The sequence below is a fragment of the Aptenodytes forsteri genome, unplaced genomic scaffold (assembly GCF_000699145.1).
Source record: "Aptenodytes forsteri isolate BGI_AS27 unplaced genomic scaffold, ASM69914v1 Scaffold54, whole genome shotgun sequence".
NCBI classification, from domain to species: Eukaryota; Metazoa; Chordata; class Aves; order Sphenisciformes; family Spheniscidae; genus Aptenodytes; species Aptenodytes forsteri.
This window is the reverse complement of record NW_008796044.1, coordinates 6356994-6371803: the sequence shown is the minus strand read 5'-3', so window position 1 is coordinate 6371803 and position 14810 is coordinate 6356994. Positions and strand designations below refer to the sequence as shown.

The 14810-nt window shown below is 45.1% G+C and overlaps 1 protein-coding gene across 1 annotated transcript in view; it reads left to right on the top strand.

Moving 5' to 3' along the window:
* TTC1 (tetratricopeptide repeat domain 1) overlaps window positions 1–2886 on the top strand; it is a 33938-nt gene extending 31052 nt beyond the window's left edge. The window contains exon 7 of the mRNA XM_019473874.1: window positions 1214–2886. Within this exon, the coding sequence (XP_019329419.1) occupies window positions 1214–1347 (134 nt within the window). The 3' untranslated portion in view covers window positions 1348–2886. The remainder of the gene's footprint in view (window positions 1–1213) is intronic.
* Window positions 2887–14810: the final 11924 nt, after the last annotated feature.

Here is a 14810-nt window from a genome sequence, read left to right as displayed (position 1 = left end):
GGTGTGTAGCCTGTGGATGCAGACCTTGGGTAGGCTTCAACTTGCCAAAACTTCTCCTGTTTGTGCTTTGGGAAAGTAGTTACAATTCTGCATTGAAGCCAGGAGGAAAATAATGTTTTTCTTGGAAAACTGACCATCTTCCTCCTTTGTCTTGTCGTGCCAGGGGCTCAGCCTGTGTTTAGCCAACATTGAAGTTGTTACCTCTGCTTCTTGTTTAATTTTATGCATTTTATCTATTCTATCATCTCTATATAGATACGATTTTTTAAAAAGGATGTCTTTTTGTTGCCCTTCCCCTTTTATAGGTGTTCTAGAGTCAGATAGCATGTATGATACATACATATTGATAGAAACCTTTAGATTTTATTAACTGTCATACCCTATGTATATTTAACAATGCTTGTTAAATAATAGTTGCTTAGAGCTCTTAGCAACTAGTTAGTCCTGGAGAACTGTAGTTTTGAAAGTGAGTTAATGATGTCATGTCGCATGACACCATGCTGAGTTTTTTTGCAGGCAAAATGGCTGTAAAGTTGTATGCTTCAGATGGAACTGCTTAGTTTGCTGGTGCAAACACAGTTGTAAGGATGAATTTGTTTTATTTTTCTTTATATCAATGTACACATTTAGAAAGGGATTTTTAATAATTACAAATGAGCAGTTTGAACTTTAGCTTTCATTGTTTCTTTTGGTAGTCTGGGAAATTGGCTAGTTTGTTGATTGTGTATAGAGCTGTAGCTGCATCAACAATGACCAGAACTGAAAACCTTGTGTTAGAAAATTGAATTTTGGCAGCTATCAGCGTTATATCCAAGTGTAAGCATAGGGGAGACCAGTGCTTTGTTGTGAGCTGTTAACCTCTCGTGCCTCAAGAGCTTATAACTGAGGAAGTAAGGTGCTTCCGGACAGCTATAACCACGTAGCCATGACTGTCTGCAGCCACTGGCTCTTCATCAGGGCTGCCTGACAAACCATTCAGAACCAGCATGGTGATCTGTTTTCAACCCCAAAGTTGACAGTAACTACATCACAATTGGGATTTTTTTCATTCATGTAAGAGCCGAAATAATTCAACAAACTGCAGAGATTTTCACAGCATTCACCTTAAATTAGTAGATAAATTAGTAGAGCTGGCCTGCATAGTTGGGCATAATTCAATGGGAGTTTTCCCTCTGCTTAATACTTAACGTGTTATCTCTCCTTTTCATTGTAGGCAAACTGAAGGATCTTGGGAATTTGGTTCTCCGCCCCTTTGGCCTGTCAACAGAAAATTTCCAGATAAAACAGGATTCATCAACCGGTTCATACTCCATCAATTTTGTTCAAAATCCAAACAACAATAGATAACATTAATTCAATCTAGTTCTGCTGGCTTTCAGGCTTCGTGACCGTGTGCTTGCACGTACCAATAAAAGGATTCAGCAAACATTCTTCACGCTCCCCAAGTGAAGATAAGACTCAAGCATATTCATTTCCCTGCTTGTGAAATTATTTACAATGTAAAGCAAGTCATTTGACTTCTCTTAGTGATAACAGTGTCCAGTGTGTGTTTGGGGTTTTTTGGGTGTTTTTTTTACATTTTCTTTTCTTCCCTTGTGGTGTTTGGCTTGTCCAACAGTCAGGTTCATTATTTTGGTCCATTCAATGCTGGCAACAAAATTCTAGCAGCAATTCAGTTGAATCAAAATGCCCACGCACCTATAGCCAAGAACTAAGCCTAATGCTGTCTTGGAGAATTAATGAATCTAGCAGCCGCACTTCTCCACACTCAGCAGGTGGATATGACTGACAGCATGCATGGAAGCAAGCCAACCTCTTCTGTGGAATAATTTTTCTTTGTAATAAAGGCTTGGTATTTCTGGCGGTTTGGTTTGTGAAGTTCTTGCCTTATTTCAGTCCTTCCCATGGTGGTATTGTTTTTAAAAGTGCTTATAGCCACCCACAAACAACATACTTGCAAGACATTAATTTGAAGCATTTGATTTTTTTTCTCTTGCTTGTAGCAATATCAGTAATTAACCTCAGGCCACTCTTACACCACAGTTTGTTTACTTTTTATTAATTTTTCTGAAGGTAAGAAGGAAATTTTGTGCCTCTGTGTGTGTTGAGAGAGAGAGAGAGAGAGAGAAAGAGAGAGAGAGAGAGACCCAGAATGGCAAACAAATAAGTGATGTTAAAGTTGATTGTGAAAGATCTTCATAGTGTACTAGACCTTGAAGAATTTGAAGTATCTATCTACCTATATATATAGGTGCTGTTGAAGTAGTTCATTCAGATTTTGGAGCAGGAGTGTCTTTTGTAATTATTACTTACTGTTTTGTCTATTGATGCTGAAATGTTTACATCAGAGGCAGGTTTTTCAGTTGTCTCCATGCAGATTTCAATACACGATTCATTAAATAATTAGTGGTGGCTGTCTGTTGGCTATTAGTTGTCATCTTAAATTTATTTCAGGAAGTCTCTTTGTGTGTACTGAAGGACTTAAATTATAGAGCTCCAGTCTTTACACTGATATGCCTGAAAGGAATAGTCTCTCAAGCTAAGTTGTTCTTGGTGCTTTATTTTCATTTTGTTGCTGCAGCTGTGGAGGGGTTTTTTGATTGTTGTTTAACTCTGTCCTGCTGCATTTTTAGTTTTGACTTTGTGGTTACCTGTCCGTCTGTAAACTATCTCAAGTCTGCAGTGAGTGTGTGTTACGTAACTCTATGGGAGTTAAAATGTCATTGTCAAAAGAAGAGAGAAGCCCTAATTCACAGTGAGCCTTTAACATCTTCTGCATAATTAAAATGTCACTTAAGTAAATAACAGCAAACAACTTCTAGGATTTCCACGTGCTGAAACTGTAACTATGCCAAGCTTTACTGGAGTAAAGTTTCTAATGTGCAAGGCTGAATTTCCTTTACTAATAAACTTCGGGCAAACGGGTAGGTGTGTGGATGGGAGGTTGTAAAGAAAGATTTTGCTCCTCCGAGCAGCCACAGGGTAGCAGTGGCTGGAGCGGGGTTTCCAGCCAGAGGCTGGGTGTGTCGGACTCCAGTGTCCAGGCAGAGGGCTGAGCTTACCTGGGCAATGCGGGTGCGAGGGCATCTGCGGGGAGAGAAGTGTGCTCACACCCAAGAGGCTGTGCAGGTCCAGGTAGGCTAATTAGCTGTAAAACCACTCTGCTTTCTGAACTGAGCTCTTCAGATTCAGGGAAGGCTTATTGGGTTGGGCAGAGTGTTGGGACTAGTATAAATGTTAATAATCTTTCCTGAAACCTGGAACACTACGGAGCAAAGGTGTCCAAGCTGCTTCAGAGGAGCCCTGGGCAGAGGCAGTGCTGGGCTGAAGCTCACAAGCTCGGCTTGTGCCCAGGCCGAGGCACTCGGGTAGGTCTGAATCACGCTTCCCTAGAGCTCCTAGTTCAGCATGGGGCGGGTAGAGATGTCAGTTCTTGCTGTTGCAGGCTCCGTGCTGCCCGTGAGTGGGAAAAGGGGCTGGCCCTGGAAGCAGTACAATCTGTCTGCGCCTGGAGCCAGGCAGTCCCCCGACTCTTGAGTTACAGTAGCTGACTCCACACGGGCTGAAGGGTGGGGAAAGGAGTTCCTCTAGGCTTTTGTCTCATTTACCAACGTTAGCGCTAGTCCTGCATCACAATGTGAAGCAGCTTAGGTCTGTGCCCTGGGTTTCACTCAGCTGCAACATATGTACACCCTTAGAACATATGTAAATGGAACCGCTTTGAAGCTACTATGGATACTTTAAATTTTCTATATATCTTTGTTATTACCAAATAATTGCTATCTTTACACACTGTGTGTACATCTGTTATTTACCAGTGTATGGCTGTTGTGCAAAGTTACAAGCAGTGCCTTTTAGCAACCTGCTACTTGTCTTACAAGTGAGTTCAGTGACAAATTTTCTTCCTTCCATTCTGTTGCTGCTTCACATCTTTAAAGGGCTGGAGGGCTGCACATATGCCTTCTTGGGTGGAGGCTGGTTAACTTACTCTGGAAAATAAAAGCACAACAAAACTTTTGAAATTACTACCTGCTGTGCAAACAAAACATCAAATAAGCGTGCAACTTCCCTGCTGGACGCCTGATGAGTACCTATAGTTTTAAAATGAAGGGAAGAACAAATGAAGCTGAAGGATTGCAGCTGATTTGCTTTCCACACTTGTGTTTGTAATTTAATTGCATTGTGTGAAAGGGGGGTTAGTGTCAGTGGAAATCGGGCACACCATTACCGAGGACTCAAATCTCTAGGTCATACCTACTCCAAGTGCCACTCTCCGGCTAAAACAGAAACCTCTGAAATGCGTTACCTGCCATTACAGCAAGTTCACCTCTACGTAAAATTCCAATTAATTGCCTGAAAGAAGTCCTTTTGCATTGTCCAAATTCTGAACAATTGCATTTATTTTGCTTTTTATTTTTAAGGGATTTTTTTTTCCATCACAGCTGCCCCCAGAACGGTAATTGGTACTTCCTCCTGGTGTAACTGGCCACAATTCCACCGCAGTGCCAGGGTGGTGTGAGTCACGCGTGTTGGGCTTACAGCCTCTAACAGGAAACAAATGTTTTGTGAAACATAGTCTTTTAAATATCAGTGCTCTTACACCAACAAGTTCCTTGCTAATTTGTTCCAATAGTTACTCACCTCATTGTAACCAGCATGTGCCTTTTTTCCACTTTGAGTTGTCTGTCCTCAGCTCCCAGCCTTTGCTCCTTCTTACTCTGCCTGCAAAATAAAAAACATTTTAGTACCTGGCCTTTTCTCCCTGAACATGTTCGCACAGTAATGAAGGGGGCTGTTGGTCTTCTCCATAAGCTGAAGAGACAGAGCTGCTTTAAGTCTCTCCCTGATGAAGAACTTTCTCCAGGATTTCCATACCGTCTCGGACCTTCCTTTTTTTGACATTAGGAAGGGACATCAGAACTGACACTGAGATTTGTCTCCCTTCTGCTCTGTACAGAAGGTACGACGTTCTTACTCGCTTCTTCCTTGTTTATGCCCTCAAAGACTGTCAACCCTTTTGGCAACAGAAGTGCTAAGTTTTAGACCTCCCCTCAGCCTTTTCTGGGATAGCTGAGATACAGACCACCCCTGTTTCTGCAGCTGTGGACAAAGTTTTCTTCCTTGTGTTAATGCAGCTAAATGCTAAATTAAGTCCCACTTTGTTTGGCGGGCCTGGCTTGCTAAGCAATATATGTTGTTCTGTGTGTTTTCCTACCACTCTGTTGCTTACCAGCGCTTTCAGGAGTGACTTTAGATTTGCTTCTCAGTCACTGATGAAAGCGTCAGATAGTACGAGGTCTAGCAGTGATTTGAGCAGAATCTCGCAGGAAGCATCCCTGTCTGAAGGACAGTGGCAAACTGTCTGAGAGCTTAATCCACATGTGCATCATTTATTTTATACTGTAGATTGTTATCTGTAAATATTGCGTATACTGTAGAGTGCCATGCCAGGTGATGCGTCTTTATAATTAGACTTACTAAGCCTGGTTGAATGACAAGGTCTATTTTTGATGGATTTGAATTGCATGTTTGCCTTTAATTCTTTATTAATGGATTTCTGATCCTGTTTTCAGATTCCTATCCCTGATGTCAGATTATCCGGCCTATATTTACCCGCGTCTTCATCTTTGCCCTCTGTTGCTCCACTGACCTGTCTCTGTATCCAGCATTAAGCCCATATCTGGGCTTATTTTCAGTCCTGTTACTGTTCTGCCTGGGTGCTAACAGAATGGCAAATACACCATCCCACTTGCTTTAAATTGAGAAATACCCAACACCAGTACTTTTATGGTCTGCAGCAGGCCCCCACCGCATTTTGAGCACTGCTTTTGGTCCTAATAGATTAAAATTTCTCTTGTGTCATCTTTGTTAGTCACGTCTTTTTTAAGCTTTCCTTATCAAGACTGTATTCTCTTCCATCAAGTTTATAGCAACTACCTATTTTGTCTTCCCATATGCTTTTTTTTTTTTATTTTTAATCGCTGCCTTCATATCACTGTTGAACCTCCTGGCTGTATAACCAAAGATTACCTCATTTTGTAGTTTTTTTAAAAAATTATATTTCTTTTGTCTAGCGTCTTAAAAATTTACATTTTGTTTTTAATTTTCTTATTTCTAGTCAAGTTTACCCAATTTTTCCTTCTAGTTTTAGTTTTTTTAAAGGAGGGGTAGAAACGGAAAATACGTACATTTATATGTGGGTAGATGTGCATAGATCTGTGGGTAACTCCAGACTCTCTGTAACCACCAACTTCCAGGACACTGATTTTTGTCTCTAGACATTATAATACGGCTCCAAGTAACATATCCAGGATCTCATATTGGAAAGCCCTTCTAGAAATAATTTCAGGAAGCGCAGAGTGCCCAGTTTATCCTGGGCTCCAGGATAAGCAGGCTCCAGCAGTTTATCTTTTCATCACAATGATGAGCTTAAAAAGTAGCTCATCTGTTTTCTGGTGGGCCCATTAGTCCTGTTTCCTGAGCTTTATCATCACGCTCATTGATACGTGCTCGGTAGCCGTTTTAGTCTATAGAGTATGTAAAATTGCTGCTGCTTCTTCCTCCACTTACTCGACCCTTCCTGAATAGGTAATACCCAGTAATTGCCAGTCCAGTCATTTAAGTCATTCCGTTGCATTACCGTATTCTAAAGCTTGTATCATTATTTTTTCTCAATTGTGAGACTGTGCAAACGTTCTTATTGTACAGGAGTACTAGGAGTAGGAATGAGGAACTAGAAACCTCTATGCGCTCGCTGATAATTCAGTACCGGTTATTTACAACGCTAAATTTCAGATTATATCACTTTTGTTACCTCTACCTCTTCCTCTTCATGTGTGATGGGAGCAGGATACCCAAGAGAGCCATCTTCACCCTCCACTTCTCTGCTGCCACTCAAGCCAGCTCCACCTCCTGAGTCAGACCTGGACACAGAGACAGTTCAGAGTGGGTGTTTGAGTTAGCACAAAACCTAAATTACTAAAAATCCAGCAGGTGAGCTGCCCCAGCAGGGCTTGCACGCTGGACTCAGCCCAGTCAAGATGACCTTCCCCACCATGGAGCTCTCCATGCCATAAACCCAAGATGTGCAGTGAAGTACAGCCATTTCCAGCGTCTGTCTTCATTTATTCAAGGGATCAGAAGAATCGCTGAGGTTTTATGAATAACTTTACAGGGTCCCTGTAGTGTCCCATACTCGGTAATTCAATCTGTTCTCCTTCCTGTGGTTATTCCCAGCAGCAGACCCTTGCTGGGTGTCTGTAACCCACCCAGTCTTGCACCACCGTGCTCGGTGGTGGCTGACCCACAGGGCTTCCAAAACTGACACTTCACAAAGCTCTAAGGTGCATATGTGGGTTCCTGAGAAAGCAAACACTCACTTATCCCCAGGGAAAGCCTTGTCTTACTGTCTCCTCAGCAAAGTGCAGCTATCCGCCCAGCTACAGAGAAGGACTCCACAAACCTTGTTAAAATCCCATTTGCTTTTATTTGACGTCACTTTGCTGCAGCGGGAGGTGGGATGCCCCGAGAAGGTCTCTCCCCCAAACACTCGCCCTGCCATATCTTGCCACGCACCCTCATGAGAAAACCCAATGCAGCATCACGACCAAGTCGACAGAGGAACAAAACCAGGGTTGTTTCCGTTACCGCGCAGTGGGCGCCCTTTTGCTTTTGGCTCTTTCTGCCCCTGGCAGCGTGCAAAGCCCCATCCCCCCTTTCTACCACCACCTTGCTCCTTCCCGCCTGCTCTTGCCTTTTGGCTCCTCAATGAGGAGATGCGCCAGATCTGTCCCTTTCCGCCGCATACGTGGCACAGCCACGCTGCTGACCACCTCTGCGTGCTCTCGCCTCCCCTCAACCCCCAGCATAAACCACAAACTCAGGTAGGCTCCCTCACCTGCGGCTGCCGACCCGCAAGGGCCGTGCTGGCTGTGCACCCTGCTGCTCCGCTGCCACCACTGAGCATCCCGGGCAGCAGGTCCGAGCTCGCCTCTCGCTTCTCCTCCCCCTTCTCCCAGGTCTCCTCTAGGACCAGCGCCTCTGCTAGCAAATTAACCTGGCTCCGTTGAGCAATGAAATACCACTGTAGTCCACTTGTGACTGTCAGACCGCAGCCGCTGCCCTCAGTGGCAAAGCAGCAGGCAGCTCGGCTGCACCGTGTCTGAGGCAGGCACAGCTGCCTGCCCTTAACTGGGATTACCAGAGTGCCCAGCTCTGAGGCAGGTGCTATAAAACACAGGACAGCCCAACCCATTGCAAATCAGGAGTAACCAGCAAAGTCCATCAATTTCCCCTAGGAAAAGAATAAAACCAGGTCTACGAGATGAGCTCGGCTTGCAGAGCACCCTCAAGGGGCATAAAACATCGGTGCCCTGACCCGCATGGGCTCTGCCAAACCCCCAGGAGCGCGGTGCTTCTGGGAAAGGCTGCTTGGGCGAAAGCAGGTTTTTCCAGCTAATTCTGGATTCTGACTGCGAGAGTCCCAAGGCCTGGCCTTCGCAGGAGCTGAACACCTGTAGTTCCGTCAACCTCACCAAAGATTTGGGGGATTTAGCATCTTAAAAGAAAACCCTCAAGGGGCATAAAACATCGGTGCCCTGACCCGCATGGGCTCTGCCAAACCCCCAGGAGCGCGGTGCTTCTGGGAAAGGCTGCTTGGGCGAAAGCAGGTTTTTCCAGCTAATTCTGGATTCTGACTGCGAGAGTCCCAAGGCCTGGCCTTCGCAGGAGGAGAACACCTGTAGTTCCGTCAACCTCACCAAAGATTTGGGGGATTTAGCATCTCTTAAAAGAAAAAAAAAAAAAAAAGCAGCTCTCCATTCACATCATAAGATCTGTCTCCCAAAACACCAGCCCTAAGCGAGGCAGCAGGAGGCAATACTCGGAAAAGAGGCCGTGGGACTGACATATGCCATGCCCATGACTGTAAGCACAGTGTTTAATAGCACAGTGCTATTAAGCAGGGATCTGGAATCTCTCTCAACTCATCGCATTGGGATATTTAGGATTTGATAAAGCACCAAGCTTTGAAGCCGAATCCTTCCTTCCCCAATTAGCACATTTCAGCACAAAACTTCCTTGAGATCTACTTACCTCTGATTAGCACAGACACAGCCAGAGAGAAAGGAGAAGCTGCTGGTCACCAGTTCCTAGGCTTTAATTAGCTGTGTTATTCCCAAGGGATTATTGCAACAGCCAAGCTCTGTTGCCGGCTGCTGCAGCCAAGAAGCAATTATATCAAAGTGCCACCTCTTTTTAACAGTAGGTAAAGATGTTTAGGGGCACATCTAATGTGCAGCATTAATACGTTGCTCATTCACAAGCTTTCCCCGTTTGGAAGAATCCCAGCATTTTCTTGTTCAGCAGCTTAGCTTAATTTTTTTTAAATGTGCAGCCTCCTGCTCGAAAGGATGTAATTGCTGGGGAGTATCTTTTATCGGCAGAGGCTCTGGTCAGCCCGTTTGTCTGCCGAGGCACAGTAAATTGTCAGGCTCTCGGCTGCTGTGGCATTAAGCCAGAGTCATTACAGCCTACCCTGACAAAGCAAAGTCCTTTATAGATTAAAGATCCTAAAACAACTGAAAACTATTAACCACATTTTTCTGATTCTGCATGTTCAGTGTTAATCCCCCCAGTTGGAAACTTCACCATCTGCAGCTACGACTCCAGCCTGGAGACCCCGTACCAGCCGGTTTCTCATCCACCGGTTCCCGAGAAGGTGGTGTACAAAGCCAGTATTCCTTAAGCGGACGCAGCAGATACAGGTTTGCCTTTCCTAGCCTGACTGAGACCGACAGTCTGGTCCTGGCTCCAGTACTGCCTGCACCGCATCCGTCAGCACCCTGCAGTGACTGGGCGGGCGCTGGTCTCTGGGTGCAAAAGTGTGGGTCCCCCCGCGGCTGCTGACCAAGAACCTGACCCTCCACCAGCCACAGTAAATAAGACTTCAAGTGCTCAGGCATTAGTCGTGCCCGTTCATCTGGGATAAACATGCATTGTTGGCTGGGTTTTTTCTTTTCAGTTTCTAACTCTGGCATGTGAAATGAAGCCTGTCCCCGGTACAGCCCCGAGCGCAGCGGCGCGGGAGGTGCTCCTGAGCAACACCCTCCCCGCAGACTGACGCATCGGTGAAGTGGGATGTCAGGAAGAGCGGGGGAAATGGTATTATCTAGACTAGATGGTAGCTTTGTGCCTGGCTGCTGGAATAGCTTCCTAAATGTATTCCTGGAGTGGTGCTGGCGAGTGCCAAGCGATAAAACGGGCCCCTGGAGAGGCAGCGGGGCTGTGGGCTCTGCTTGCCTAATTGCATTTGAGCACAGCTTCTGACAAGTGCATCTTTCTTTATCTCGGTGAAGACTGACACATTTCCATTAGCTCGTTTGGCTGCGGCCTCCATTGTGGGGCACTTTTCTACCTGAGGAAGGAAGAATTGTAGTGTTTGGAAACTTTGGGAAGGGAGGAGGCTGGAAGCTGATGGATTTACTGCCTACGGCTACGGCCCCCAACCTGCCCTTGAAGCGACAGTTCTCTCTGTGCCCCAATGTACTTGTGTGTCCCTGCTCCAAGCTCAAATACAGCTGAGGCCGTGGTACTTGCAGCCAGCATCAAGTTTACTAAGCCAAGATGTGGCCGATGGCTTCTGATATGATTTTGCAATATTAATGAAAAGGTGTATGACGTACGGCTACCCCAGCCCATTCTCACTGCTCATTCGCAATGTTGTCTTTCTAAAGGCAAACAGAGCAAACTGAGTGAATCATGAGAGGATTACGCGTATCTATCTGTGCAGTATTAGTATTTCTGGGATCTTATATTTAGCATAGTCCAGTATTCATCCTTTTACACTCTGGAGCCCCCAGCCCCTTCCTCTGATGGCTCAGAGTGCTTCAATGTTTGAATGAGCCCTCCAGCAGGCACAGCCTCAGTTTAATATTTAATGACCAAGACAACCACATTTGGTAATTCCAGTCCCTAAGCTCTTAAGATGCAGAGCTCTTAGCTGAAAATCTGGATTTCAAAATTAGAACTACCCCTCCTGGGCTTTGAAAATTTACCCCAAATTCAGAACACCCCAAAAACTTCCGCAAGGGTGTCCAGCCTGCCCAGCGCAGAGCGCCCACGGCTTGTGCTCCAAACCCAGCAGGGGAGTAAAAACAAAGACCACAGAAACACTCAAGGGAAAAGCAGAAGAATCATAAAAACAGGCTACAGAATGCGAATAAAAACCAGCTGCCAGCACTGTACGAACCAGCAAACAACGTGATCCTTCTCCTACTGCCACCCAGCACACACTGAAGCTCGCCGCGCACTGCCTTTGGAAAGCCCTGACTCCACTCGCCCTCCCTGCACGAAGAGGGAGAACAACAATCCACCTACGAAGACTTGAGCAAGGACAAGTGAGCAAGAGAAAAAAAATGACGACAGCGAGCGGCAGTTGATATCAAGGCCATATGCACATTGGCTTGTTTCTGCCCCGGCAGTTGCTTAGAGGCCTGCTGGTACTGCTGCGTCGTGCTGCTGCCAGTCTCTTTGCGCGCTCGTTAGCATTTGGCAATTTGAGCATTGCTTTACCTTTGATTCAGCAGAGGGATGAGCTGCTTTTCAAAACGGCTCAGGTTCTCTGCTGCGCTGTGGGTGCTCCTGGCAATGCACAACCACACCTCACATGTCAGAGAATCGTTCCAGCCTGGTGGCATCCCCAACTTCCCAGAAAGCGCAAAAACATGAAAAGGACTTCACCATGCAAATCTCAGCAGCCCCTTACACTCTTAGCAGCCTTGGAGGATGCTGTCAGTTGGGGAGATCAGCCCAGGGAGCACAAAGGTAATGCGAGAGTATCCCTTGCGTGATTTCCTCAGCCGCAGATGAGGCTTCAGGCGGGCGACTGCTTGCATCCTCCCACTGCGCTCCTCACCACATAATGCTTAAAAATAACGAGTACGTGACAGTGCCTAAATTTACTACATCATCTCTCTGTCTCTGATCTACCCGATTTCCTTAAGAAATCTGCTCATTGGTCTCACCCTAAAAGAAATCTTATTCCTCTGTACCGATCCCTCACATTCTAGCTGGCAAGCTATCACAAAACCTTCCTGCGCCAGGAGCTGCACTGAGCAGCTGCTCCGTGCACTTTTGCCCTCATTAAGTATCACCCTTTTGATGCTTCAGGGCAGCAGTAAACACTATTGCTGAGCGGCATTGTGTAGGACTGGCTTCATCGCTGAAGGTTGGGTTACTTTTATACTTTTGTCACCGAACTACTGGAGTGAAGATTAATCAATGGAGTAATTGCAGAACTCTGAAATCTGTCTGGCTAACCTCTCTTGTGGGCTTCACAGTCACGCAGCAAATCCAGCAGACTCCCACAGCGAGACGCTACCAACACAATGTCACAAAGGAAAAGCCATTAGTGAGCAATTACATTTCAGCAGGATTTCCCCTCTCCACCACAGCCTAATGAGGATAACCAATTCAAGAGGAACTGCTGCAAGAATGAATGAATAATGAGAGAAAGAGGATGGGAGTTCCTGTAATCGGCACAGAATAAGAAACAACCCCACGAAGGAAAAGAAAAACACATATGCTGGAGCTCTGCTCCAAGCAACAGACAGATGTGGACGTGCGCTCGCAGTTACAGGAGGCACCAACTGGTTTCAAAAGCATCATAGAAGCCCAGGGCCAAGACAACAGTCGCTACAGACAGCGTACACGCACGTGATCACTTCACTCCAGAAGCTAATTCAATTTTTGGGAAAGACTTCTGGCTACCGACAACAGGTCACTGCAACAAAACACCTTACTTCTTACAAAAGGGTTAGCACCTCTGTATCACCCACTAGTTCCTGGCATACCGTGCGCCATGAAAAAATTAATGCTCCCTTGAGATAAGAACTTCCTAGAAATCAAATTTATCTGAGCAGCTTATTTTTTGTTTAACCTAGGAGCTCAACTAAAATTAGGATATATTTTCTTTACAGTAATAAAAATGCAAGTTGAAAAAATCTATATAAATGCTACCTTCTATTCAATGGGAGAGTGCAACTCTACAGATTCTGCCATTTGAAGAAACATTTGCCGACGTGGCCCTCCTTTGACCGCAGTGCCGGCGATGGAGAGCTCCGGTACAGGAGTTAGCTGTTAGGGCACAACTTGCTCCCCCTCCTACAGGGCACCATGGCAAGATAAAACAACTCAGTGCAAGGCATTTCTTCCCTAAATGGAGAAATACCCAATTACACTTACCTGCAACGGACAGACTTGCCTGAAACTGTTAGTATTGCAGTAAAAACCAGCCAAAGAAAAGATCAGCAGGCAGCACGCAGGCATTCAAAGGCCCAGCAATTTTTCCGCGTTTCAGCTGCTCTGTGCCTTGCTGCTGCTGCGACAGCATGGACCTCGGCTGCACGCAGTGACATTTGCTCTGCCCAGCAGAGCTGGGGGAGCCCTGAGCTCGCCCCCAGCTCCGCAGCTCGCTCGGCACTCACCGACTGCGCTGGAGTCACATCTGCAAGGTTCAGCAACCTCTTCCCATGACATCCACCTTCCTCCTTTTAACTGGGACTTAGCGCGTCTCAGTCACAGCCATGGAACAGAGCCATCAGGGCTTCTTTGTACCTGTCTCTACAACGTACACGTAATCTTTTCTTGCTAGTTACACAAGAAACAGAAAAGTTTTTTCCCATTGCTTGCGGGAAGCATCCGGCTGGTTGAGCATGACTTGGTATCTTTTAGCCACTGTGGTGAAAGGTAAGGATGGATAGAGACTTGGCCAGGTGACAGACTTCCAGCAGTGGACTAGTAACCTCAGTTTAATCTTTTGTTTAATTCAGAAAAAAACCAAACATAAATCAAAGGCTTTTGGGTCAAGGACTGATAAAACAAGGAAGTTATGACATCAAAACATTATTCAACATTATTTCCCTTTAAAAGAGCACTGAAAAAAATCAAGGCTTTATTTGAATAAATGTTACACAACATTCTTTATCATTTACTTCTCAGCAAGCCTTAAAGGGTGAATCATATTTTCCTCATTCAAGTCTACAAAATGAAAGAGGCATAGAGACCATTCAATATACAGACAAGAAGGTAGCACGGAGCAAAGCTTAAATATTAAGCAACTAAAGCAAAAAAGTGAAAAGCAATACATTACTGTAATTCTCTATCATTAGAATATCCCTGACAATTTCATTTCAAAATGAAAATCTGGTTTCAAACAAAATGGCTGCAATACTTTCTGTGAAAACAAACGCAAATACAGTTAGCTACCTTGTCTATTTTTATGCTATTTGCTTATATACCCATATTCTCCAATGCAGAGACCTGCATCTCTCTTAAGTGTATTTTTTATATTTCAGCTGCTGTGCACAAGTGCTCACAAAGGTGAGGAAATAAGAGCACTGGTTAAGAGTCAGATGTCACACAGGCAGGCACTACTGGCTTTTACTTACAACATCAATCAGTTTTCAATCCAATGTGCAATAACCCTGCTATTACAGTCCTGGGCCTTCTTCCTGAGCAGAAACTGTTTTGTACCATGTTGTTTGGTGGCTTCTTTTTTGTTTGGGTTTTTTTTTCGTGTGTGTGGATAAAAATGTAATTTATTAGGCCAAGACCCTCATTCATTGTCAATACAATCGGGGTTTGGTCTCCGGAGGTGAAAGGCTAGCACATACACGACATCAAATCGCTTCCCCTTTCCTCAAATGGGCTGTCTTGATTTTTCTAATTTGTAGTCAAATCTCAGGCCACGAACAGGACCAGATTGCTGATCCTCTTCAACTGGTGAAAAGGAAAAGCACTGTGGAAGAAAC